This window comes from Microtus ochrogaster, chromosome X (genome assembly GCF_000317375.1).
Source record: "Microtus ochrogaster isolate Prairie Vole_2 chromosome X, MicOch1.0, whole genome shotgun sequence".
Classification (NCBI taxonomy): domain Eukaryota; kingdom Metazoa; phylum Chordata; class Mammalia; order Rodentia; family Cricetidae; genus Microtus; species Microtus ochrogaster.
In genome coordinates this window covers 26,812,725-26,838,691 of record NC_022026.1, presented here as the reverse complement: position 1 = coordinate 26,838,691, position 25,967 = coordinate 26,812,725, and the positions used below count along the sequence as shown (strand labels likewise).

At 37.7% G+C, this 25,967-nt stretch overlaps 1 protein-coding gene across 1 annotated transcript in view; it reads right to left on the bottom strand.

Annotated features, from left to right (window-relative positions):
- Positions 1 to 13,015: 13,015 nt before the first annotated feature.
- Eda2r (ectodysplasin A2 receptor) overlaps positions 13,016 to 25,967 on the bottom strand; it is a 29,285-nt gene continuing 16,333 nt past the window's right edge. Inside the window, exons 3-7 of the mRNA XM_026784913.1 lie at positions 20,360 to 20,538; positions 19,466 to 19,551; positions 17,758 to 17,922; positions 14,515 to 14,889; positions 13,016 to 13,059 (exon numbers count right to left, since the gene is read on the bottom strand). Coding sequence (XP_026640714.1) covers positions 14,525 to 14,889; positions 17,758 to 17,922; positions 19,466 to 19,551; positions 20,360 to 20,538 — 795 coding nt within the window. The 3' untranslated portion in view covers positions 13,016 to 13,059; positions 14,515 to 14,524. The remainder of the gene's footprint in view (positions 13,060 to 14,514; positions 14,890 to 17,757; positions 17,923 to 19,465; positions 19,552 to 20,359; positions 20,539 to 25,967) is intronic.

Below are 25,967 nucleotides of genomic sequence, written 5' to 3'. Positions count from 1 at the left end.
TCTAACAATTGTGCTTCGGTGCTCCCCTATCCAACCTTCCTTTATCCCAATAATCCTTTTTCCCCAAGTTCCCTCCATCCTCCCCTTCTCCCTTTTCTCTCCCCATTTCCCCTTACCCCCATCCCATCCCACCCCCAAGATCCTTTTATCTAAGGTGAATTGCTATAGTCTAGTTAATCAGCTTGTCTTTCATGAGAAACAAGATAATTGATTTAAGTTCTAGGCCAGGCCTGTGACTAAGGCAAAAAGTCTTTAAAAGTTGATGAGTGGAGATCCCATTGTGTCCTTCATGGTTTTCTAAGACTTCTCTCTTTTCATCAAACCCAGAGTGAAACTGTTTCTTTAGGTAGTGCATTTATGAAGTCTTCCCAGTAATGTAAAGTATGCAGCATTTGCCTTTTGTTAGAGTTATCCCATCTGAGAAATTAAAATGTGGAAAATGAAAAAAAAAGATACAGTAAGAAGCCATAAGCAAAGGGAAGCTGGCAACCTTTAGAAGCTCAAAAACCTAAAGAAATTGTTTTTCCCTCAAACCTGAAGCCAGTAATGTAATCTAAACGATTTTATTTTAGCCTAGTAACATCTGTCTGATGTTTGAAAAGTAGAAATGAAATATCATAAACCTTACTAAATTTTTAATTGCATTGTTAAAGTTATTAATTCATGTGGGTTTGTTATAGCAGCAATAACAGCCTAATATTATGATGATTTAATTATGATCAATAACATTTACTAAATACTTACTATGATTTAAGTACTATTATGTAATTAAAGAATAGTGAAAAAATAAAAAATAGTGATAACAATAATGATTATAATAATTTTTTACTAAAGTTTTAAAATCTGCCACACATTTGTATTGGTTACTTTTTTGTTACTAGCCAAAAGCAACTTCTGGAAGACTATTTTAGTTTATGGTTTCCGAGGGTGAACAGTTGATCAGGGCAGGAAGGATAGCAGCATGTAGAAAGCACTGCAGCAGGAACACAAAGTTGAGAGTTCACATCTTCAGTCTCAAGCAGGAAGCAGTAAGCATGAACTGAATGTATGAACACACAAAGGCTGCCTCCAGAGATCAACTTCCTGTAGTAAGACCACATCCCCAAATAGTGCTAACCAGGAGCCAAGTACTCCAATACCTACATCTATAAGGATATTTATTGTCCAAACAACTACAACATAATTCTAAAGTTGTCACATAGCCTATTTTACTTAATTAGTAGCATAACCCAGTAAAATTGATATCATTATTAGTATTTTATGATTATAGAAATTCATTAGGAATAGAGAAAATAAAATTGTCAAAGATCACAAACTGGAGAGATACAAAGGTAGAATTATATCCCAGCCAGCATTTTCAATATTATAAGAATAGAAATTAGTTTTGAGAATTTATATGCAAGTACTATATTCACACCATTTCCATCCCATTCTTCCTCTCCCCATCCAACTCCTCCCATGTTCCACCCACTCCCTCTCATGCTCATGACCTTTTCTTTTTATGTTATTATTGTTACATAAACCTGCTTCCTTTTTAAAGGCGTTGTTTTGAAAATATTAACTGTATGTGAGACTATGATAGCAGCAATAGAAGACCAACCAATACTATCATGTGTGTGTATGTATGAGTGCATCCTACAAGTATCTTACATACAATGATTGTATGTACATATGTTTAGAGATAACTGCTTTGGATTAGATAATCTATCACTAAGTACTTCCCTGGAGAAAACGGATTTTCCCTCTTTTGGCAGCCATTGAGTGCTGGTAGCTATCCTACTAGGTATGGGAACATTTGAAATTTCTCCAATACAGACGGGCATATCAGGTTGTGTTGTTATTATTTAGAACCAGAACTTGAAGTCCTTATTGTTGAAGATACAGAACAGTTCAGACAAAAGGCCTGGAATGAACTGAACTAAAATTAATCATAAGCTTCCTCTCTGAAGACTAACTCTCATAGTTTCAAAAATTGCTGTGCAAACTGCCAAGGTAGAAAAACAATCCTACCCAGCTGTATAGATTATGATCCACAACAATGACTAGTCTGCTAAGATATCTCCATGGTGCAATAGTGGCATTTTTACTTTGAGCATTATCAACAGCTGTCTAATAAATATCGTCTACTTCATATGAGAGAACTCATACCTGGTACAGTAAACCTAGTCAAGTGTCTGTGGCAAAAAGAGGTCATAAACCCTAGAGGAGAACCTATTACTGCTATGTTCCCACCAATATAGTAACTGGGATCTAAATACTTACTTTTATATACACAGATACGTGTAGCTTTCACCCCCATTAAAGCCACTTTTGGCAAAAGATGGAAACCACAACAGAAATCTTCATTTCTCTGCATTGTCCTGATGTTTATTTATTTACCTTGGCCACTGTCTATAATTTAATTTTCTTTAAGCTGCATTTGCATACCATTATCATAATTTTTAGTGTAAGAAACACTCCAGTTTTTTGATTCATAATCACCTTGAGAAATCTTATTTATTTTACAACTGACACTGATTCCCCTCTTTTCTCTCCTCCCAGTTTTCCCCCGTGTACCTTATGCCTCCTCCTGTGCCCTCATCTCCTCCTTTTATTTCTATTCAGAGGTGGGCAGGCATTCTATATCAAGTTGAAGCTTGAACAAGACAAGCTAGCATGGGGATAAGGGTCCCAAAAGCTGGAAAAAAGTCAGAGACAGCCCCTGCTCCCACTGTTAGGAGTCCCACAAGAAGGCCACACTACACAACTATAACATGTATGCAGAGGACTTGGTCAGTCTCATGCAGGTTCCCTGGTTGTCTGTCCAGTCTCTATGAGGCCCTGTGAGCCCAAGTTAGCTGATTCTGTATGTTACTTGTGGTTTTCTTAATCTCTTTGGCTCCTACAATCCTTCCTCTCCCTCTTCTGCAGGATTTCCTAAAGTCCACCTATTTTTTGATATTGGGTCTCCATATCTGTTTCCATCAGTTGCTGAATGAAGCCTCTCTGATGACCATTGGACTAGGCACCAATCTATGAATATAGCAGAGTATTATTAGGAATAATTTCATTGATTTTTTTTTTTGCCAGTAGTGTTTGGTTCTATCCTGGGTCTCTGGAATGTCTAACTTGTGTGTTCTGGCCCTCTAAGTAGTGTTATGACTGGCCTCCCTCTCCTGTCATGGGTCTCAGGCTGGACCTGTTATTGGTTGGCCACTCCCACAATTTCTGCACCACTGCTTATACTCCAGCATATCTTGTGGGCAGGACAAATTGTAGATTGAAGGTTATGTGGCCGGGTTGGTGTCCTATTCCCGCCACTGGAAGTTTCGCCTGTTTACAGATGACTCATTCAGGCTCTGTACCTTCCATTGCTAGGAATCTTAGCTAGGGTATACATTTTTAACTCAAAATTTTAATACTGAATATGTTGTTCTCATATACTAGAAAATGCAAAAAGAAAAAATTTCCTTGAGGAATTCTGAAAATTACTTTACCTGTCCACTAGTTAACTTGACTCATCAGTCTTTTGTGATTCTACATTTTGAAAATGATTGTCTTTCACAGAAACAAAATGCAAGAAATGTGAGACTTACTTATATAAAAGAGAGAGATCAGTCCGAAGATGTCAGTTAATAACTCAGTCTTACTTGTCACTGCAGAACATGTCTGTAATTTTAGTACTTGGTAAGGGAGGGCAGGAGGTTCACCAGTTAAACACTGTCCTTGCTTACATAGCGATGCCTTGTTGAGTTATGTGAGGGAGGACAACAGTTAGATCTTATGGTCCTGGAGACAACGGAGACATAACAACCCTGAGGCCACAACTGCAAGCTGACCCCAGCTTAGTCATCCATTCTCATTATGGCAAATGTCGATAGAACATATACAATATGCCACTGTTATAATAAGTGCAGGGATGTGAGTCATCTTATGAACATTTTTTTTTGCCTTACTAAAGAAATATAAAGGTACAAACAGGAAAACTGAATTGAGTTTTAAAGTCAGGTTTATATATAGCAGCCAGGGACACGAATGAAAATGAGCCCATTGATTTCTCAAGTCTGTGTCCTTAGTTACTCATCTCAATGCCTCCTGAATATTAAACAGTTTGTGATACTGGTAGATTGTAGAGTAGAACATGGTAGCCAAGTCTTTGATCTTATGAACATGTGGTATCATTCTGCTTCTGCCACTTCCATGCTATGTGACTTAGGAATGGTTGTTAAACTATTCTGCTTTAGATCTAACCAATTAAAAATGAATTCAGTTATTTCTGCCCTCATCTACTTCAGTTAGAAATCAAACATGAAATGTGATTTAAGGATAAATGAGACGATGCCAAAAGGAAAGGCACTAAACAAATGACGGTAGTGGAGTTCAGGGTTTGTCATGGAATTTATTTATACCTAGAACAGCATTTGTCAAGCTTGTTTGCATTGAGAAATGTTTTATTGCCAATGCAAAGACTCACAACTGGTGAAATTGCTGTCAATTACTGACTGTGAGTGTTCATCCTTAAATGTGACATCATTATCAAGCCCCAAGGTTCAGAGAACATCATGGAAGAAAAGGCAGAAAGAGTAAGAGTTGCAGAATACGGAGGAGTGCTGTGAAATATTATCTTCTGCTTTTGATAAGGCTGGGGTTACAGACCCAAGATTAAGATGAAGCCGGCTAAAATTCTAGCATGGAATGGAGAGAGGCTCAGAAGAGCCCATCTCTAATTAAGGAGCTCTTGGCAGTTGGTAGGTGCTGGAAGATGGAAGTCATCATTCCTTGGGAGTATGTTCACTGGTAAGATGCCCATGCCTTGGTAGGCTGGCTCCACACTTATGCATATATGGGCAATGCTATTTGGTTTAAATACGTTAAAAAATAAAAACTAAAAGCAAAGGAAAGGAACATGATGCTGGAAGGGCAATGTGTTGAGTGGGAACTTGAATATATATGCACTGGTTGAGACCTAAGAAAATCAGAAAGCCTTGGCTGAGATGGTAACATTTAAGAAGAAATGTAAAACACAATATTAGTGTCATGAATTATGGTACACAGAGGAAATGACAATCGCAAAGGTTCTGCAGTGTTATGGGATGATTGATAAATAGGCAACGGTGACTAAGGTGGTTGTCACAGTGACTAAAGGTAGAAGAAATGCAAGTAAGAAAGGTTACAAGGACCTTGGCACAAAAATTGAAGGACATAACTGGCCCTGTTATTACTGCCGGTTGTTGTTGGGGTCAAAGTGTTTCACTCAGCCTCCCATTATACCCTTGAGGTGAGAGACCCCTCTTTACTCTTGGTAACATGAAAGTTTTAAATCTTTCTGAAATTTTTGTAAATACTAATCTGGTCAGAAGATGGTAACATATTATTATTCCCTCGATGACCACCACTGACACTTGTGAATGGAAAGATACTTTGTTCAGGCTTTCACATAAATGCCACTAACAACTACTAGCAGGGCTGGAACAGGAGTGTTCTGTAGCTACATGACAAGGTGAAATCCCAGACTCATGGTAGGCTTCCACCGATACCTTAGTGAGATGCAGGTACTGACAAAGTCTCCATGCTGCATTTGGCCTTGTTAGGTAGTAGCCTGGCAGGATGGAAAAAAATATGTCATTCTTTTCCATCCTGCCTGGCTACTATCTAACAATATGCCTTGACCCCCCAATCACACTCACTTACTGGAAAGGGTAGGATAAAATAACAATTTTTTTGTATTTGGCGTAAGTAGTACAAATATTACTGACAGTGATGCCATTTGGCTAGGCTGCACTTTGCTTTAGATTTTGCCTTGAAAAAAAACAAACAAGCAAACAGACTCTCTCTGAGAACTTTGATGGTCTGTGATTATTGCAATTTGTGTGTTGGCTTTCCTTCCCCCCATCCTTCACCATATACTCAATATGGGGGGGATAATTGAATAAACATTGTGTTTCCTAGTGCCTGTAACTGGGAGGCATCCGTGGAATAGAAGAACACACTTAAGTCTAAGGGGCATACAGACATGAGCTAGAATTCCATAACATCATTTAATGTCATATGAAATTTGAAATCAAATGTAATTTATACACTGGTAATGCTGAAGCATGCATGGGCAGGCAGCCCGTATGTTGCGATTCTGTTGAATTTGTCCATATTGGGTTTCATGATCTAAGTTGATTAGGACAACTGACCAGGTCTCTTCCTCAATAATGTCATATAACCATCAGAAAATCATTAAATCTGTCAGAATTTCAGTTTTCTTCTTTATAAAATGAACATTTCCATGGGCAAGTACGATCTATATCATGAGGTTTTGGTTCAATAAAATACAGGGTATTGATTAAGAGGTAGGGTCAACTCACATAAGAGTGTCCTTTAGTTTTATTTTTAAATGTCTTTGAGAAACACCATGACCAAAAAGCAACTCCAGGAAGAAAGGGTTTGTTTGGCTTACATGTCCAGATCCATCATTGAGGAAAGTCCGGGCAGGAACAATAACTCGAACCTGGATGTAGAAATTCAAAGCAGAGGCCCTGGAGGAATGCGTCTGACCTCCCTGCCTTACGCAGTTTTCCCTTTTGTACAGCCAAGGCAACTTGCGGAGGGGTAGCATCACCGATAGTTAGCTAGCCTCTCCCACATCAAGGGTTAATGGAGAAAATGTCTTGCAGACTTGCCTATAGGCCAGTCTGAGAGAGTCTTTTCCTCAATTGTGGTTCATTCTCCGATATTCTAAATTGTCTCAATCTGACAAAAAAATTAATCAGTACACTAACTACCACATATGAATACTCCATTCCACTTCACTGTCACTGTGCTATTACTTACAAAGGAACTATTAAGGAATGGGATCTGCTTCTATGAGAAGTGACAAGCATAAAAGCTTAGTGGATGATAGCTCTGCAGCTGAGCAAGTTCCCTAAGATGGCATTTTGTTCAGAAAAAAAAAACAGCACTTAAAATCCCAATATTCATGTACACATTATTTCTCAGTCCTTAAAAGGCTAACTTCTCAGTATATAGAAACCTACCAGTCACACTCTGAACATAAGTAGTGTTACTAGTCCAGAAGAATGTAAGTGCTCCCAGTAACTGATAAAAAGATTAATAACAATCTAAAAATTCCATGTTTAATGTTTTGATGACTTTACTGCTCTTTTCCACCTGTTCAGAGATCTAGTTTCCCCACGTCATACTAGCATAGAGTAGGAGTTAGTTCATTGCCCTGTGACTAGCACAGGCACACAGTGACCTCAACTCCAGAGCGGACAAGGTTACTGCTCACATATTAACTATTTCTGTGCCTCCATCTCTATGTGTATATTTGCGGATTTTATCAATCTTCGCTACAGAAGCATTCCTAATTTTAATCAAGTGAGAATATAAGACCTGACATGTTTTTACATTCAGAAACAGGACAGTCTCGCCACAGTCCCCAGCCTCTCAACAACTAGTAATTACAAGGAAATCAATATTTTATGGAATGATAATGTTAATATGCCTCACTGTGCCCTGTACTGGTACGTCTTTTGATTAACATATGTTTTCTTTGTGCAATCCTACAACTGTAGTGACTTCCCCTGATCTTTCTCCTTTGGTCTGAGACATGTGCCTAAACCTTCCTCTAAGTTCATTTTTCTCTTTCTCCCTGGCTATGTAGATAGTTCGAAAAGAATAGAACTGAACACATCTCTTTTTTTTTTTATTCTGAATTGAGTAACAAAGTAGTGTATGAAAGAGAGAAGAAAAGAGGAAGGGAAGGGAAGAGAGATCAAGAGAGAGAGAGAGAGACAGAGAGACAGAGACAGAGAGACAGAGAGACAGAACAGACTCAGTCCTGACAATGAAGGTATATGGAAAGTACTTAAATTTACAGTATTTTACATAATAAACTTCATTCATTTCAAGTGTGTCTTCCACAATTTGGGGGGAGGGGATTAAGACAGAGTCTCTCTGTGTAGCCCTGGCTGTCCTGGAAGTTGCTCTGTAGATCAGGCTGGCTTCTATCTCAGAGATCCAGCTGCCTCTTCATCCTGTGTTCTGGGATTAAAGGTGTGTGCGCCAGTACCATCCGGCTGCTGGTTTGCATTTTAAATAAATTTCCTGAGAAGAACAGCTACCACCACAGCATTTTTATCTTCTAGATAAGATCATATATGACTATTAACATTGAGTTGTTTCTCTTGTACCTGTTACCAAGAGACCAACAATTTACCTTCTGTCACCACTAGTTTACACTGCACAAACATTTAATATAAATGTAACTATGTAACATGTGCTTTCTAGTACCCAGGTCCTTTCACTTTGTATAATTTGAGATTGAACTCTGGCATGCCATCTATAAGAATTTAAATTAATTGTTGTTTAATAACATGTTGTATTACAATGTGTTTACTCATTCATCAATTTATAAAATTTGGATTGTTTGAATATTATGAACAATGTTTATAAAAGTGTTTAGTCAAGGTATTATGTGTACAAGTTTTTAATTACCTTCAGAATATATAGATGAGTAGAATTATTGAATATATGACAACTGAAGCTGTAACTTTTACAGGAACCACCAGACTGTTTCAAATGGTCATACCGTTTTCCAATCCCACCAACAATGTATGGATTTTCTCCTTTTTTTCACATTCTTGTCAGTATGTATTTTATTAGGATTAGACAATATTTGAGATAGGAAGAAATTTAATTGTCCTGGTTTAAAATAAAATTATAGGAGTGAAGAACATTTCAAATCAAATATTTGTCCTTTAACAGTCCCTTGAATCAAATAACATTGTAAACAAAAATACAGTCCAAACAATGGGAGGTAATGCTCTCAAGAGGCAATCTTACTGATGGTGTTGTTTGTCTGTGTGTGTGTGTCTGTGTGTGTGATGTGTGTTTTTCCCTATTTTTAAAACAGTGTGACCAAATAGGAATTTGGTTCATTCCTCCAAATATATGCACGTAGTCTGAAGACTACATAAACCTTCTTAAGAATTATAAGTTTAGAACATAAAATTGTCTTGTAGATCTGTAGTCAGACAAGATAATAAATGTCATAAACAATTCAAAAGCAGGATAATTTAGACTATAACTCAGATCTCCTGAGTTACAAGTCAGAATCTCTGTAGCCCTGGTGCTATACCCAATGATTAGAAACACATTTCTTCCTGTACTGACTGAGCAGACACAGAAAACAACCAAATGAGTCACCGCAGTTCCCTGAAAGCAGAGGAATAAACAAGGCATTTGAATGTACATCTGTTTATTGATTCATATGAATTGCTTGCAGATTTTCATAATCCAAACACAACTTGTCAGTATCCACACATGCATATGGCTCAAGATTTGACAAAATCTTTATAAATAGCTCATTTAAGGAAAACAATAATTAAAATCTACCTACATTAAATACAAAATACCAAAGACCTTGGTAATAAATTGAGAGGGGTGTATGAGGGTGACATCTCAGTGTGGCAGAGCTGTTTGTTGGGGAGAGTGGTATAGTACTGACATTTTTACTTAACCTAATATTAAGACCCTTAAGGAAGAAGGTGACCTTCCATACTACTTACATCCTTTCAAAATTCCAGTGAAACTGTGAATGGAGGAAAAAATTGAATACTGAAACCTGACTCACCTCCACTAAACACCTACTTCTGCCATGTAAACAAAAATCAGCTTTCTTTTTCCAGATCAAATATGTAAAACTAGAATACTTTCCAGGCTCAGAGTTATGTTGAATACATGTCTAATAAAGTCTTCGACTGACTTATACTCCCAAGTAGAAGACACATAAAAGCATAGTACTCAAAGTTGTCCCACTTTATAAGGACACTTCTTGAGGAAACATGCCACTATTTATTTGGCCATGGCCAAATATCAATTATAAAGAAAAAAAAAGCACCATTCCCTTTTACCCAAGATACCTTAGAAATCAAATAAAAACAAAACTTCACCATATTCTAATTACCAACTCCATATATATAATGGCTAATGGCCTTGCTCTGTTAAAGCATAGTGTGGTGGGATGCCTCGCTCATTCAATCACATCGTTTTTGCTGTGCTATCATCACAATCCTTCTCACTGAGAAGCAGTGACCAACTTGAGTTTGAAGCAGTGCCAGGCACATGGTGACCTTTTGACAGTTGGAAACTACTTAAGTTCAGTCTACCTTAGCCTGGGTGTTAGTTCTTCTCCATCAGAAGTATAGATATGACTAACTAAAGTTAGCGAGATAAGAATAAACTGTCCCAGAAAAAAAGTACAGAGTGCCCAAAGACCAAGGCCTAAACCTTGGCTCACACGTATTTGCTAATGCTTACATCAGACCAGGTTGCCTGGTGCAGTTTTGTGAGTCATTGATTCTAATCCCCTGCCGAGTACAATGGGACCTTTTAGCATTTTTCTCCCATGCTTTTAACACACTTATCAGTGGTTTGACCTTAAGGCCCTTAATCAGTGGTTGTGGATGGGTTGTTATTAAAAGATATACTTAACAGAATCTTCAAAACAGAAATCTTGTAGAGAATACTCTGTTAGTGGTAAGACCTGGTGATGAAGTTCATGTTTTCCTTTAACCACCAAGCACTTTAGGAATAGAAACTAGCTATAAAAGATTCAGAAAGATTTTGAGATAATAAAGAATAATATAATCTCCACAGAAAATCTTGTTTCTCTCTGTTCATGAAACGAATAGAGAAGAACTAAAAGCAAAATGAACCTTCAAAAAGAACCAAATGGACAGCACACTAGGTATCAAACTGACATGTCAAAAGCAATACCCATCCATACCTTGGGGCATCTTTCCCATTCTCACTTAACTAACCCTAAATATGTTGGGGGTATTGTATTGAAATTGTATTGAAGCACCTTCTGGATGCTTGTATTGAAAGCCCAGACATCAAAAAGGGAAAAACTGACTCAAAAATATTCTCTAGAGTCCTGAAAGATCAAACTTCAGTCTGGATTCCTGCTAGGGCTAGAGAGATATAGAATTTCAAATATTAGATAAGGCCCAGGAGACCCATATGAAACGTCCTTTCTGTGTTATATGGTTCAATTCAGGACCATTGCTCTTTGACTATCCGCTGGACCTTCTGGCAGACTCACAGAATCCTATGAGTCCAAGGACCCAAGAACTAAGTCAAAAAATCTTATAAACTGTATTTAAAAGTTAGTGGTAGGAAAAGCAAGAAAAGGTCCTAAGATGAACTCATGTAACATTTTCCAATGGAAAATTCCACTACAGTTTCTGTAGCACTAGCAGATTCTGGGATATATTGAATTATTTGGTGGCAAAAATGTTTTTGTTTCTTCTTTACTACAATATTTTCCTTCTTTCCTCCACCAATCTCTTTCTTCTGTTTGCTAGGATGGAATCTAGGTCCTTGTTCATGCTAAAGGCAAGTACTCCATCACTAACTAAATCCCTATCCCTTGGGATTTTGAGAAAGAGTCTTGCAGTGCACTGCAAACCTGCTTCAAAATGCTGGTACTTCTGCTTCCTTTATATTAAGAGACTACTTGCATGCATCCATGCCCTGTTCTTATACCTTTGAAAACCCATCAGGAAGCTTCAAATGAGGAGAAAAGGCTGAATACATTCAAGCCTTGTTATGCAGGCCTATTTCACTGAGTAACCCCTTTATCAAAGCCTATATAATGAGCTACGGAGATGACAGCTCTGATGTGAATAATAGAAAGGGAAGCACCATATGTGAAGTAAATCTTAGCATCTTTGACCAAAATGATTGTGCTTATCTTTAGGTTTTTGTAATAAATTAAGTCACATCAGCATTGTGGAGTGTATATAAAACTCCCCAGGAAAAAGATCCAGATTCTGTACTCACTTGACCGCTTTCCCCCATCTAAACCTGAACCACCAAGAGGGAATAGGCATGAAAACTAGTGGCTCTCTTTGGAATAAGGGGATACTTATAACCAGTATGGGATGCTCACATCTAAGTCCTGAGGGTCACATCTGCCATGCTCCACAGAAAGGTCATGAAGGAAAAGGCTTCAGTTCATACTGAGAAGCATGTGAAACTGGAGGTTCAAGCTTAAGAGAAATGGACTGACTATTCTCTAAGCCAAGAAAGCACCAAATGGTCCCCTTTGCTCCTTACTGCTCTACTCCTGCTCCTCAGAAACGTGACAGCCAAGACCGGACTGGGAGGGAAAAAGGTAAGAATATTAGAGTAATAAAAATGGAAAGACATTTAAGAAAACGGTAATTTTAAAATCTAAAAGACACTAATTTGAATCCTAGCAGAGACTGTTGGCAACCTAATCTTTGAGAATGCAGACTCTAACAAACGCTGAGTTCAAAGCAATCACAGGTACAGAAATCTAGGACATGAGTTGTAAAATTAAGGCTTCAGGCCTCTATCATATCTCTTTTTTATATATTCTCCCACATTCTCTCTCTCTCTCTCTGTGTATGCATTTTCTTTGTGTGTGCATGTGTGTTCATGCCTCCCCCATGATCTCTCTCTCTCTCTCTCTCTCTATATATATATATATATATATATATATATATATATATATATATATATATATATATATATATTATATATCCTTCCATTTTATGTGTATGCATGAGTGTGTGTGTGTGTGTGTGTGTGTGTGTGTGTGTGTGTATTAGGGGAGAGAGTCAAAGCAAAAAGCTAAATTGAAACGCACTTTATTTTTCTCTCTAAAGTGGTATATAGATGTCAACAGAATTCTGTAAAACCCTTTCTCAGATCTACCTGACAAAAAAATATAAGAAGAAAAAAATATACAGGCAGGAAAATTTGACCGTGTTTGTTGTTATTCCCCCACCTCTATAATTAATTAACCGGCCCATAGCCATTTTCATGGCTATGAATTCTGAGTCCCCAGACTAAAAGAAGAAAACAAAAAATGTTCAAGGCCAGTCTTGGGAAAATGGTGTGGATTTAATTCTCTCGTAGGATGGGCCCTGTGTACCCCGTTTTTAGAGAACTGATTATTGTGGGGCCTATATCCCAGGCTCATGTTACAGCTCTTGAATAGAAGAAGAGCAGGAAAGTCCAGGAACAATCACTGGCAAGGTTGCCAAGAGTGAAAGAGACCTAGAAAAAGAGCAGAGTAGTTAGAATCCTGTGATGCTGTGTAATCACCACCCTCCTCTTTCTTTTCTCTAAAAGTTCGTGTTTCGACCAGTGATTTAGGGCACAATAGCTGAAATCTCTCACCTAGCCATGGAGATAACAAATCTATCCTATTCCAAACTAGAAAAAACATTTTTTCCTGAAACTGGGTTGAGTTTTAGTACCATGTTCTTAATAAAAACCCAAAGTGGTTGTCCTCAGTTCTCACATATGGCAGAGAAGTCAGATGTGTGATCCAGGGAAAGAACTAGAACCCATAAGTGAGTACAAGATACAATTATGCTTTTTATATTGAGCTCCAGTTTGTCAGTTATAAGTGTAATACACATTGGGCAGCTGTGAGCTCTTTTCACTAGAATATTTGAACAAGAACTACATAACCTCTAGACGAAGAAATAGATTGGGTATCCTTAGGGCAAAATTCAAAGGTTCAAAATCCAAAATACTCAAAATTTTATTCCTATTTGACATGATACCATAAGTGAAAAACTGCACACTTGCTCACACATGAGTTTGTACTAATAGCACATGAAAGTACCTTCAGGTTATGTGTGCAAAGTGCACATGAAGCACAAATGAATTTTGTGTATGTTCTGGTTTTTTATCCATGATGTTTTTATATACACACATGTACATATACATGCATACAACATATGTATATGTGACATATATTGAGGTAACATACACATAGATTTCAAAATCCAATGATGGAGTTAGATGAACTCTGTAATGGAGCTGCGAATCCCGGGCTCTAGCCTAGTTCTGAGAATGGATTACTCTGTCTTTAAGCAAACCACTTCTCATCTCTCAGTTTCTGCCTATTTAAAATGAGATTAGCATATTTCTCATTTGCCTACCGCAAAGGTATGGAGTTACAAAGTTCAGAAAAAAATGTAGTGGATATAGGAGGAATTTGTAATTGGTGACCGAACACAGGGAAAGGAAGGAAATGCCATCATGGTACAAACACCTCTCACGAAGACATTATAAAGGACACTTGCGTATGTCGTCATTCAATCCTCACACTAACTCATGAGCAGAAGACTGTCTGAACGAGGTATAATGATTTCCTCGAGATCATAAGGCTGTTCAGGAACCGGGGTTCATCTGAATACAGAGTTGCATATTTGTATGATGGTGCTTTGTTCATACAAACGAAAGGAGTAAACAATATGACTAGTCAAGAGTAGGGTCCAGATGAAGAAGCTGGCATCACGCCAGCCTGTCAGGTCTCCAGACAATTGTTGGCTTCCAAATCTGATGTAAAATTAGCTCAAAGACTTAGTGCCACAACTGTTGCCTCTCCAACCTCTACCAGCCTCATTTCCTGCCCTATCGGACAATAGAACTGGGGCTGGAAAATTGTTGAGAGTGGCCCACACCTCCTGGTCTTTTAACCACATTTTTCTAGCTCACCTCAGTAGAGTCAAAAGCTGGGAACTTGAAAAGGTACTCGTAGCTCCAGGCTGTCTCTGGAGCTTTCAACTGTGTTCTCCCTCAGGGTTTCAGCTCCAGTACAGGGCACAGAGCTGGAAAACTTTTGCAGGTCCAGCTCTGTACATTCAATGGGGGTATGGACCCATTTAGAATGGCTCTCTGAGGCGCAGGAGGCCATGGTAAAGGACTCCTGGGTGGGAAAGCCACGCGTGGAACTGCAGTCGTCATCCAAGATGGAGCTGAGTGGCTTGATCTCATTCACTGGGAATTCAGGACTGGTCTCCTGGCCAGGTGGCATGGGGAAAAGAGAATCCTCCTCCACTGCCTTTTCAGCTTCATATTGCAATGAACCTCCTGCAACTCAAAGCAGAAAGCCACTGAGTCACCCCCCCCAAAATCAGGGTCTCTTCTCAACAGGGTATCTCTTCCTGAGCACCAACTATAGGAGGGGTGAGGGGGTCTAGGAGCCAGACTCCCTCTTTCTTTCTGAAGGACCAGAGCATCTAGAAGTAGGTGAAAATGACACATTTCAGAGACATGCTTTCCTGCTGGATTAGGGAAGACAAATTTCTTCAGCTAGAGATAAATGCTTTGTAGGAAAGGTATTTTAATATGCTTCTTTCTTCCATGATCTGGGTATATTACATGGGAAAGGAACCATGCAATCAGAATTATGGTAGTGGATGTTAAAATAGGAAGATTATCTTGAATTATGCAGATGAGTTCAGAAAATCCTTAAGATAAATCATGATTTTTTTTATTCTGTGATTAATGATGAACATTTTAATTTAGTTCCATTTCTCTAGATTGCTAGATGCATCCTGGTAAGTGTCAGAAGGCAGAAATGACACCGAGCATTAATATAGAAAGATGTGGCATAACATCTCTCTAAACAACTTCATTATGCCGTGGCTTGTTTTAGACAAAGAAGAGAGCCATGAGCCAAAACATATGAGCAGCCTCTAGAGCAGTGGTTCTCACCCTTCTTAATGCTTCAACCCTTTAACACAGTTCTTCATGTTGCCACTTTAAAAGTACAACTTTGCTACTGTTTTGAATTATAAATAGCTGTGTTTTCTGATGGCCTTAGGCAACCCCTGTAAAAGCATCATTTGACCCCCAGATGGTTCATGACCCACAGGCTGAGAACCACTGCTCTAGAAGCTGGGAGTGAACCTTCTACACACGGCCACCAAGAAAATAAGACTTCAGTTCTACAAACTCATGAGGGAACAGATTCCCCTCGGACAAACAGAAAGAAACACAGTCCTGCCAATTTCTTGGTTTAGGCCTCGTTAAGATTCCATACAGCGTGCTAAACTTCCGAACTATGGAAACTGAGGCAAGCCATTAAATGTGACAACTTGTTACAACTATGATAAAGATAAGCAGCTCATCATTCACGCATGAGTCAGACTCAATATTAGGTTACAAACTGAGTCGCTGTGTCTTTATGTTTCCCCACTGAGACCGCGTTTCCACAGTTTGTTCAAATTACGTGAGTGCATAAGAAAATTTCATACAAAATTACAAATGTCTGGACTATTTGAAAATTGGAAGGTTTCACAGTGGTAGCAAATGGATTCAGCTGAGTAATGGATTCTTGATTAGAGAGGAGATGGTCCTTCTAGTATGTCACAATCCTATTCCTTTTTCCTGCATCTGCATTGGATTTAATTCACATCAGGTTGCCCTCCCTTACAAAGCCATAGAATGTGTGTAAGTCAGTGAGTACAAATAAGCACGTTTTTCCTAAGGAAATCATAAGGACGCTACCTGTCCTTATGTTCCCAAGGAGATACTGCAATAGCATAGAAAGGGGGTTCCTCATTTCTTCTCTCCCAAGGGAAGAACATGGAGACAGGCAGGTCTTAGATGTCTCATCACATTCACCTTGCTGAGGCCTGTGACCCAAACACTTCATTACCCATGATTCAGTACTGGGCAGGAATTCTTACACTATACACTACCTTCCAAAGACTGAATGGTCAATGAGACAGAGATCCAGTGGTCCACCATTGTCTAAACTGTCAGAGCTACCACAGGAGCTTTAAGGAGACTGAAGTAAAGCTGAAGAAGGGTCATTGAGAATCAAGAGGGGAAAACTACATCTCATGAAATGCTAGATTCATCTTTGCTTAAATATGGAATAAGCATAGGTAAATCATTGATAGACTCTAGAGCCAAACTGACTAAGCAAGTTCTATTTAAGAAGGATTTTCCAACACAAACAGAATGCAGCTATAATAACGTGCTGCTTCAGCTACAGTATCCATTTAGTTATTGAATCCTGACAGTTCTTGTATCCAGTAAAGTCCATCTTTCCTTTGCTAATACAGGTCTATTTATTAGGCTATGTTAGATTTTTCATTGTCCCTATTTAGTTCTTGCTTCTGTTAATTGCACTAAAGCTGCATTGAACACTGGTATTCGTGTCTGGAATTCTAATGTCTTATTTAGTCCTGATGATCCCATCTCTTCTGTATTCGCTCCCTGATGACTATACTTTCTGTCTTACATTGACTGATAGATGAAGTTGAGAAAAGTAAAAGTGTTCTCAAGACTTTAAACATGACAATCTGTCTTGATTTTAATGCACCATCTCCTATGGCTTTGGCCAGATCTTCAGCAGCAGTATTTTGGAAGACAGAAAAACATAAGAATGTTGACTAAACACTATGCCTTCAGTTATCCAGTTTTGGGAAACTCCTATATTGACAGCACTTATTGTAGACCTCATTATTAGTCATGTTTCAGGTATATCTAAATCTCCAATTCTGATATTTCAGAATCTATTAATACATACATAGAGAAAACAGTTTAAACAACTTATTCCATTCCATCTATCATTTTGAAAATTAAAAATAAATAAACCTAAAGAATCTATATAATTTGAGTTACACTATGATTTAAAAATTAAGTTAGATAATTGGTCTCTGGGTTTCTTTACCAAGTGATTTCCCATTAAGGGAGAGTCTCCACGAACCCTTAAAGCCTAATAAACTGGTCCACTAAACTTCCAGGTAAATTCTAGCCCTTTTGACGTTCCATATTTTTTGATGCTATGCCAGATAGTTCCCACATGATGACAGAGCATGATGCCTGGGATTTTCTAATGTGACAGGGAAGGCACCTTGACTTATAATCTCAAAAATCTTCCTCTTTTACCAAAAATTGTATCTTACTTTTGCTTCATGGGAAATGCTAAGCAGACACACTTACCACATTGACAATGTCTATTAAAGAGCTGCTTGCAGTACAGGAAGAAGAGTCCAAGGAAGGCAAGTGCAAACACTACCAGCAGACTGCCCACCAGTGCGACAAGTGTGGCTTCCTTACCGGGAACAGCGTGTGCATCTACTTTCACTAAACTCAACTGGAAGGTACCTGTGGAACCACAACAAAATAATAGGAGAGTCTGTCAATGTGGGCAGTTAAGAGTCGGAAAAGGGCCCTAAAGATCCTTAGGCCACATCTCCTTTAGGTCATCTCTATCAGGACTGCTATGTTCTTATCTGAAATTAGGTAAGATCATAATGGAAAAGCAAAACTCATATGCTGCAGGCACGATATAAATTAGCATGACTAACCAAAAGACGCTGCCGCTGTGGTTCATTCATGCTATGTTTAGTAATAGAACCTAAAAAAATAGAAACAAATTAAAATGCTCATCAGTAAATACTAGATCAGTAAATCGGGATTTACCCCCTAAGACGTCATAGAAGACCTTTTGTTGATTAATATAAATAACCCAGTAGAGAAAAACGAAGTGAAGAATAGCTTGATGACCTTTATAGAAAAATGTTGTAAAATACAAAATACTAGCAATATTGTCTAAGAATATGAATATACAGAATGTAATACAAACATTTAAACAGTAGTGGAGAAGGTAGCAGAGGAATATGCCCATGAATTAACAACACACTCTTCATGTTCTTTTACACCCTTACAGCAAAGACATCAACATACTTGCAGCCAATGCACCTTGAGTGTAAACAATGCATGGCATTTCTAGACTGAGTCAGTAAAGAGCTGATACATCTCAATCATTTCATTCTGTGACAAGGAACTGGGCACTACCTAGTCTAGCAATCATAGGCATATGATACAAGAAGGCTTTGGCCTTATGAAAGGAAACATGGGATTTGTTAATTGCCATAGGATAGTCTGGTAAAAAGCTGCTTAAAATTTCAGGACAGTGGTTGTTTCTGTGGAGGGAAGGAATGAAGAGAACTCAGAAAGGATCGAAAGAGGAAGGTTATTATATCTGTTCTTTTAAAACGCTGAAGGAAATATTTAAAAAATAAGATTTATTATCTAGGAATCTCAGCTAATTTAGGACTTTATATTTCTATACTTATGTGTATTCAGCAAAGTCTGTTTTATTTATCATGATTTTTAAGGATTGTTAGAGATACACCAATAATTTAAAGACTATATTAGAAGACAGACAAAAATTATAGAAGTCAGACAAACAAGTAAATGACAAGTGACATGGATATAGACTATATTCTAGCTATTTTTTCAGATATTAATGTGGTCTAAAACCTAAGGACTTCCATATACCACGTGTATTGACTCTGATAGCAATATTGACTATAATCGCAATTAATAAGTGTAGAAATGCTATTATATGTAAAGTACATTATAACATTCATTATGCCACCAAACCCAGCCAAGTAGCTCACAAAGCATGAATAAAAATATCTCCTCATTTAGATTCAATTTTCAAAACAAGGGAAATAAATGATGTCCAATCAGTTTGAATGCTGCAAAGTTGAGGTTTAGTCATGGGTGACTGCCTTTACCAACAATGCAATAGAAGGAGTACTAAGGAGTATTTTTTTTCTACAGGAATAAACAAGTCTATTGACTTCATTGACACACAGAGGTTTGGGGGGGAAGACAGGAGAGAAAAATAGATACACACACTGAACCTCAGAAGAAGGAGTCTGCTTTGTACACGGGATGCATTCTTGGTCCTGCAGGCCCCCGATGCGCGTCTTTCGGTAGAACCTGTGATCAGAGCAGAAAGGAATGTGGAGGGATGAAACAAGCAATTGACTTGTAACAGTCCTTCTTGAGGTTGTAGGGAATATCTAAGAGGCTTTCCCTCATGTTTCCTGCATGGGACGCAGTACCTACCCTTGTGGGATCTCTGACATGTGTGATTCAGTCCACCATTTTCTTAAGCCATCACATTCTATAGCCAAAAGGGGAGTTAAGGTCATGAGACCAACTTCTTCATGATTTCTGTGCAATCTGTCTAGCAACATTTTTACTTTAAATTTTAGATTATCAGAATGATTAGAAAGCTTTTAAGCACTCATCTGTGTTTGATAATTGCCAGGTATTTTATATATAGGGATATTGTTAGGAATATATGGCTTCCCATTCATAGAGCTTAAATAGATCATGACATGGGTAGTTAGAATACCTCTACTAGGGTCTAAGAGGTAGGATGATAAGCGACATCAAATACCCTGTAAAGCTTTGTCAATTGTATTGCTTTAATAAAACACTGATTGGCTAGTAGCCAGGCAGAAAGTGTAAGTGGGGCAACCAGGCAGAAAGTATAGTCAGGGTAATGAGAACAGGAGAATTCTGGGAGCAGGAAAGACCCAGTCTGTAGTTGTAACCCAAATTCAGAGAAAGCAAGATGACAATGCCTCACTGATAAAAGGTACCAAGTCACATGGCTAACACAAACAAGAATTGTAGGCTAATGTAAGTTAAAAGAGTTTATAAGAAGCCTATATTAGGCCAACCAGTTTATAATTTAAAAAAAAAGTTCCAGAAAGACTGATATCATTTAATGGCATACCTGGGCATACAGTCTCCGCAGACAGCATTAGAGGTATTCGTGCAGTTGGCTTTCTGGACCCGATTGATGACAGCACAGGTGATGCAAGTCTGACACCTGTGATGCCCCCATGTGCTTTTATATTTTCGGGGAGGGCAGGCTGTGCAGTATGCATCTCCACCTTCTCCATAACCACAATCCTGAAATATAGGAGTATTCAGAAAAGCTCTAAGAGGGTATCTGCTAGGAGTCAAATGAATATAGTATAAAGCAATATTTTTCAAACTACAAGTTTCCTCCATACTATTTGGTCACTGAATCAATTTTCTAGGTTGTAACCAAGATGGAAAATTGAAATGGAAATAAACAGCATAGTGATATAAAATAAAGTAAAGCCAAGTGCATCAATTAAAACAAACAAGATCACACTATGGAAAAGAACCTGAAAACTTTAGCTATGTGAAAACAAAAGGTTATTTCTCTTGTGTTTGTTTGTTTGTTTGAGCCAGGGTTTTTCTGTGTAGCCATAGCTATTCTTGGCTGTCCTGGAACTTGCTCGGTAGACCAGGCTTACTCACCCTCGGTCTATTAGAGATTTAATGAGGGTTCTGACCTGCATTAGCCACAATGGAGCATACATGAAAGGTTTCATTTTTTTGCTACTATGACTGAAGCATCGGGTAAAAGAGAACATTTCGTCTTCAGAAATAATACACTTTGCTTTTATCATACAGCACAGGACACACAAATCAACTGATCGTTATTAAGTATAAAAAGTACAAGAAAGCACAATTTTACAGTATGTCAAAAGATGGGTACTAGCAAATATCTGACATAAAAGATAGTACCTATCTTTTTAATTAACTTTCGCAGGTAAAACACATATTAGTATATGCTGGGTAATAATGAAAAATTACATCTTACTCTAGTATAATAAAAATGTTTTAATATTCACTGGATAAGTGATTTGTTCTGGCTTTTGCTTCAAGTTTAGGTATCAATGCAATGATGCTATTAATATTATTCCCAACCTATTTTTTCTGTGCATAAGATAACTGAGAACTTGAAGAGATTGTAATAGACATACTGTAAAGATTATTCTAGCTCTCCTTCTCTGGAAATCAGTCTAGTGGTTCCTTAAAAATACGGGAATCAGTCTACCTCAAGATCTAGCCATACAACTCTTGGACATATACCCAAAGGATGCTATATCATACTACAGAGACACTTGCTCAACAGTGCCCGTTGCTGTTCTATTAATAATAGCCAGAAATTAGAAACAGCCTAGATGTCCTTTAGCAGATGAATAAATGGAACATTATTTGCCTGTTACAAAATGAATCAGTAGGTAAATGGATAGAACCAGAAAAAAATATCAGCCCTAGAAAGGACAAATATGGTATGCATTATATGTTGATGCCAATAGCTAAGTCAATTATAATAAAGTTACAATCCAAAGAAGGGATGACTAGATATCTCTAGAGAAAGGAACTAGAATAGATAGTTATGGACAGGTGGGAATACTGAAATAGGATGATCAAGTAGGCTGGGGGAGGAAAAAGGGAGATGAGAGAGGGAATATACGGAAAAAACTAAAATTAAGGGTCATTTTAGGACTAGTATGGAAACTTGATGCAGTAGACATTTTCAAAAGTATGCACATATATGAAGGCACTCTAAATGAATTTGTCAAATAATGGGGGAGACAGAACCCCAACTGAACATTTCTTATCAAAAATGTGGAAGCCATCAGTACAAGCAATGGGTTATAACTAATTGAGTTGTTGGCCAATGTGGTCCCATGGGAATGCCCAAATAACTTGGGTTGTTGCAAAGAGTATAGGTTAATCTACACAAACTGACCTCAAGTCCCCATTTTTGAAGACAACAACCTACGCAGCTCACTAAACATGGAGAATTCAAGTAGTTGCCTACCTAGACGCTTCACCTATGCAGACTAGTGTTCTTGGTACCAGATGGTACTCTGCACACAAACAAAGGAGAAGCATAAACACTAACCGAAGTTTAAACTCTTTGATCTACAATGGTCACCTGCCTACAAAACATGCTAGGACCATGGTGGCAGAAAGCTTGTGGGAGTAACCAACCATAACTGATTTGATATAAGGTCTACTCCATGAGAGAGAAGCCATATCCAACACTGCTTGCGGGACCAAAAGCCTGAGACTAGATATCTCAGTGACCTAGGATAAGACCAAATACTGCTGTCCTAAATAAAGGAGTAGCAATAAAACGACTCCTAATGACAATTTCTATACACATAGATCAGTGTCTTCTTCAGTTATCATCAGAGAAGCTTCTTTGTGCAGCTGCAGCAGATGGGAAAAATATAGAAACCTAAAGCCAAACATTATTCAGACAGTGATTTTGGAACCCTCATCCTTGAATGGGATGCCTCCATCAAATCCTTCCTCTCAGGGATCAGGGAACCCTGAAGAAGAGGAGGTGGAAAGAGTGTAAGAGCCAGAGGGGATGGAGGACATGAAGAAAACAAGGCCCTCTAAATCAACATGATCAAAAGCACTCATGAACTTACAGAGACTAAGGCAGCATACACAAGTCCTACATGAGTCCGCCCAGATATTATCCTAGAGTTGAAAAGAGAAGGGGACAAATGTACCCATTCCTACCTAATTCAGAAACTGTTTTCATTTGATAGTCACTTACAAATGAAAATTTAGTTTTCTCCAAGTGAGTGTCACTGGAGAAAAAACTACTCTTAAGGGTAGCCTGTACCCCCAGCAGTAGATGGCTGATAAAAAATGAACTCAATGGTATCCTTGGACATTTCTCATTTCATAAAGCCAGGTCAGGGTTCTCCCTTTTTAAAAGTTTATCTTATTTTTACTTTCATTTTTACTTTATTTATATATTTTTGCTTTCTCTTTACCCTACAGGTCTTTGCATATATATTATGGCTTTTGGTTGAAAGATTTTATGGGATTCCTGAATATGAGATAAATAGAGAAAATTCTAATAAAACATCATTGCAATCATCAGGTAGTCTAGCAGAGTAATGCAAGACCCAGCAGTACCTTCCAAAAGAATATAGACGCAACAATGTATGTACCCAGGATATAGAAAATTAGTCTTTCAAACTGACATCTACAAAGAAGGCATGTATGTTAACACAGACAACTGCCTGATAAAATGGAAGATTTTAGTAAGACTCTGAGTCTCCTGGGAAAAAAATCAGACATTATAAACATCTTTGATAACAAGAATCAAGAAAATCAGATTAATGAAAACAAGACAATCAACAGGCACTACCACTTAAATGAATCAATTATTGGAATTGCTTAACAAGGATTTTAAAGCACCCATAAAAACTGTTTTGACAAGCAATTACAAATTACATTTAAATATGAGAGAAAATTAAAACACCACAGCAAATAAATGACTTTTTTATTGGCAAGTTTGTTTTTTGACAAAGTGCTCAAGCTGACTTTAAGCTTGAAGTTGTTTTGTTCCTGTCTTCTGAATGCTGGCATTAGAGCTGAAACTAACAATATTCAGCTCAAAGAAATTGTTTTTTAAAGAGCCAAATTGAAGTTATAAAAATAACTAAATAGATAAAATTCACTGGGCGGGCTAATTACAGGAAATTAGAAAAATCGCTGAACCTGAAGATAAAACAATAGAATGAATGCAGTTCAAACAGCAGGAAAATTAGACTAGCATTGGCAAAAAGAAGACAATGACTGGAGAACTTTGGGGTTATAATCAAGCAACATATGAAAGGAAAATCAAAATTATCTGTGTCAAAAAACAACCAAAGAAACAAAGGCTGAAATTTTCACAAATTTAGAAAAAGAATAACCAGATATGACTATCAATTAGAATAGAATAAGTTCAAACAAATACAAATACAAATAGGTTATTACAGTCAAGTAATGAAACAATATGGTAATGACACAAAATTGGACATGATGACAATTGGGGAAAAAACCCTGAAGATCCAACCTGAGAGTGCATAACCACATCCATCTAATATTCTAAAGAAATGTCCAAAACATACACTGGAGAAAAGACAGCATCTTCAACAAATGGTGCAAGGAAAACATTATGTCCCCATGTAGAAGAAAGATCTAAGACCTGTGTCTCTCGTCTTTCACAAAATCTAACTCCAAATACAACAAAGAATTAATGTGAAATCTCAAATGTCTAGAGAAAAAAAATGAAGTATATTATGTGAAATGAGTGTAGGAATGGACTTTCCAAATAGGATTCCAATTGCCCAGAAATTGAGGTCAACAACTGACTTTACAAAATTATAAAGTAGAACCTCATAAAACTAAATAGTTTCTGAATAGCTAAAGAAATGATCACATGAAGAGTACTCCCACAGGTTGAGAGAGAATCTTTGCCAGCTCTTCATCTGGCAGAGGATTAACATCAAAAAAATGTAAAGAACTCAAAAAACAAACAGACAAAAACAAAAACAATTCACAAATAAACCATTCAAAAAATAGGCTTGAGATAAGAAAAGCAGGAAGAAGCCGGGTATTAATGATCTGATCAGGGAAATGGAACAAAGAGGCTGTAATTATGGAAGGGAGGAGGTAAATATAGAAGAAATGGGGATGAGGATAAAATAACAGTAAGCATGTCTTAAAAAGTCACAAGGAATCACACTATTAACTATTTACCAAAAAATCTTATTAAACATAATTCTATGCATAAATATATGTACATACGTTAAATAAAAATTTCTTTTTATTTAACATAAAAGTACATCAACATATGCTCTCAGTTGGCAATGTTCTTTCCAAGAGCCAAAAACAACCTAACACAAAACCCCCAACACTAGGCATAAGAAACCTTCTTTTGAATTTTTGGTCAGGGTTGTCCAAGAGACTCCTAAAACAGCCTTTTGCTATTGACATAGATTGCCCTCAAAAGTAGAAGGTAAGTCCCTGTTGCTAAAGACAGTATGCACTTTAGGCACTGGACTCAGATGCCCCTTTGCTGGAACTAACTTGAATGTATCCTCCATGAGGAGTAGCTTTCATGTTTCCAGAAGAGATCATGGAGCCATCCAAAGCTTCCAAAGGAAGAACACAACTAACAAAACCCAGTTATGACACCTATGAAACACAACAGTGACTTCTATGACACAATAAACCTAATAGGTACAGCAGTGGCATACATACCTTGCTGGTAACCAAGAGCTTTCTAATTTCACTTAAGACTGCCTCAACAAAAGGGACATCATGCCTGGTACAGGAAACCTTGTCAACTGCCTAGTGCCAGTGAAGTCAGAGATCTTGAAGAAGTTGCAACCACCACTTAACTAAACCACCAATATCTTCAATTACATTCTAAATATTTGTCTTTACACCCACAGATAAGTGTAGTCCTAACCTCTTATCAAGGAAACATATCTTTGCAAAAGGAGATCATAAATAATAATGTAGAGTCGTAGTTCCCAGCCTCAATGGAAACACCTACAAAACAACTTCTATATCTAAAACTCATGGAATATTATGGATAAAGAAGTTTGCTATGAGAAATTCAAATGGCCAAAAGACACTTAAGGTCATGCTCATCCTCCTTGGTGATCAGGGAAATGCAAATTAAAACAACTTTGAGATAACATCTTACACCT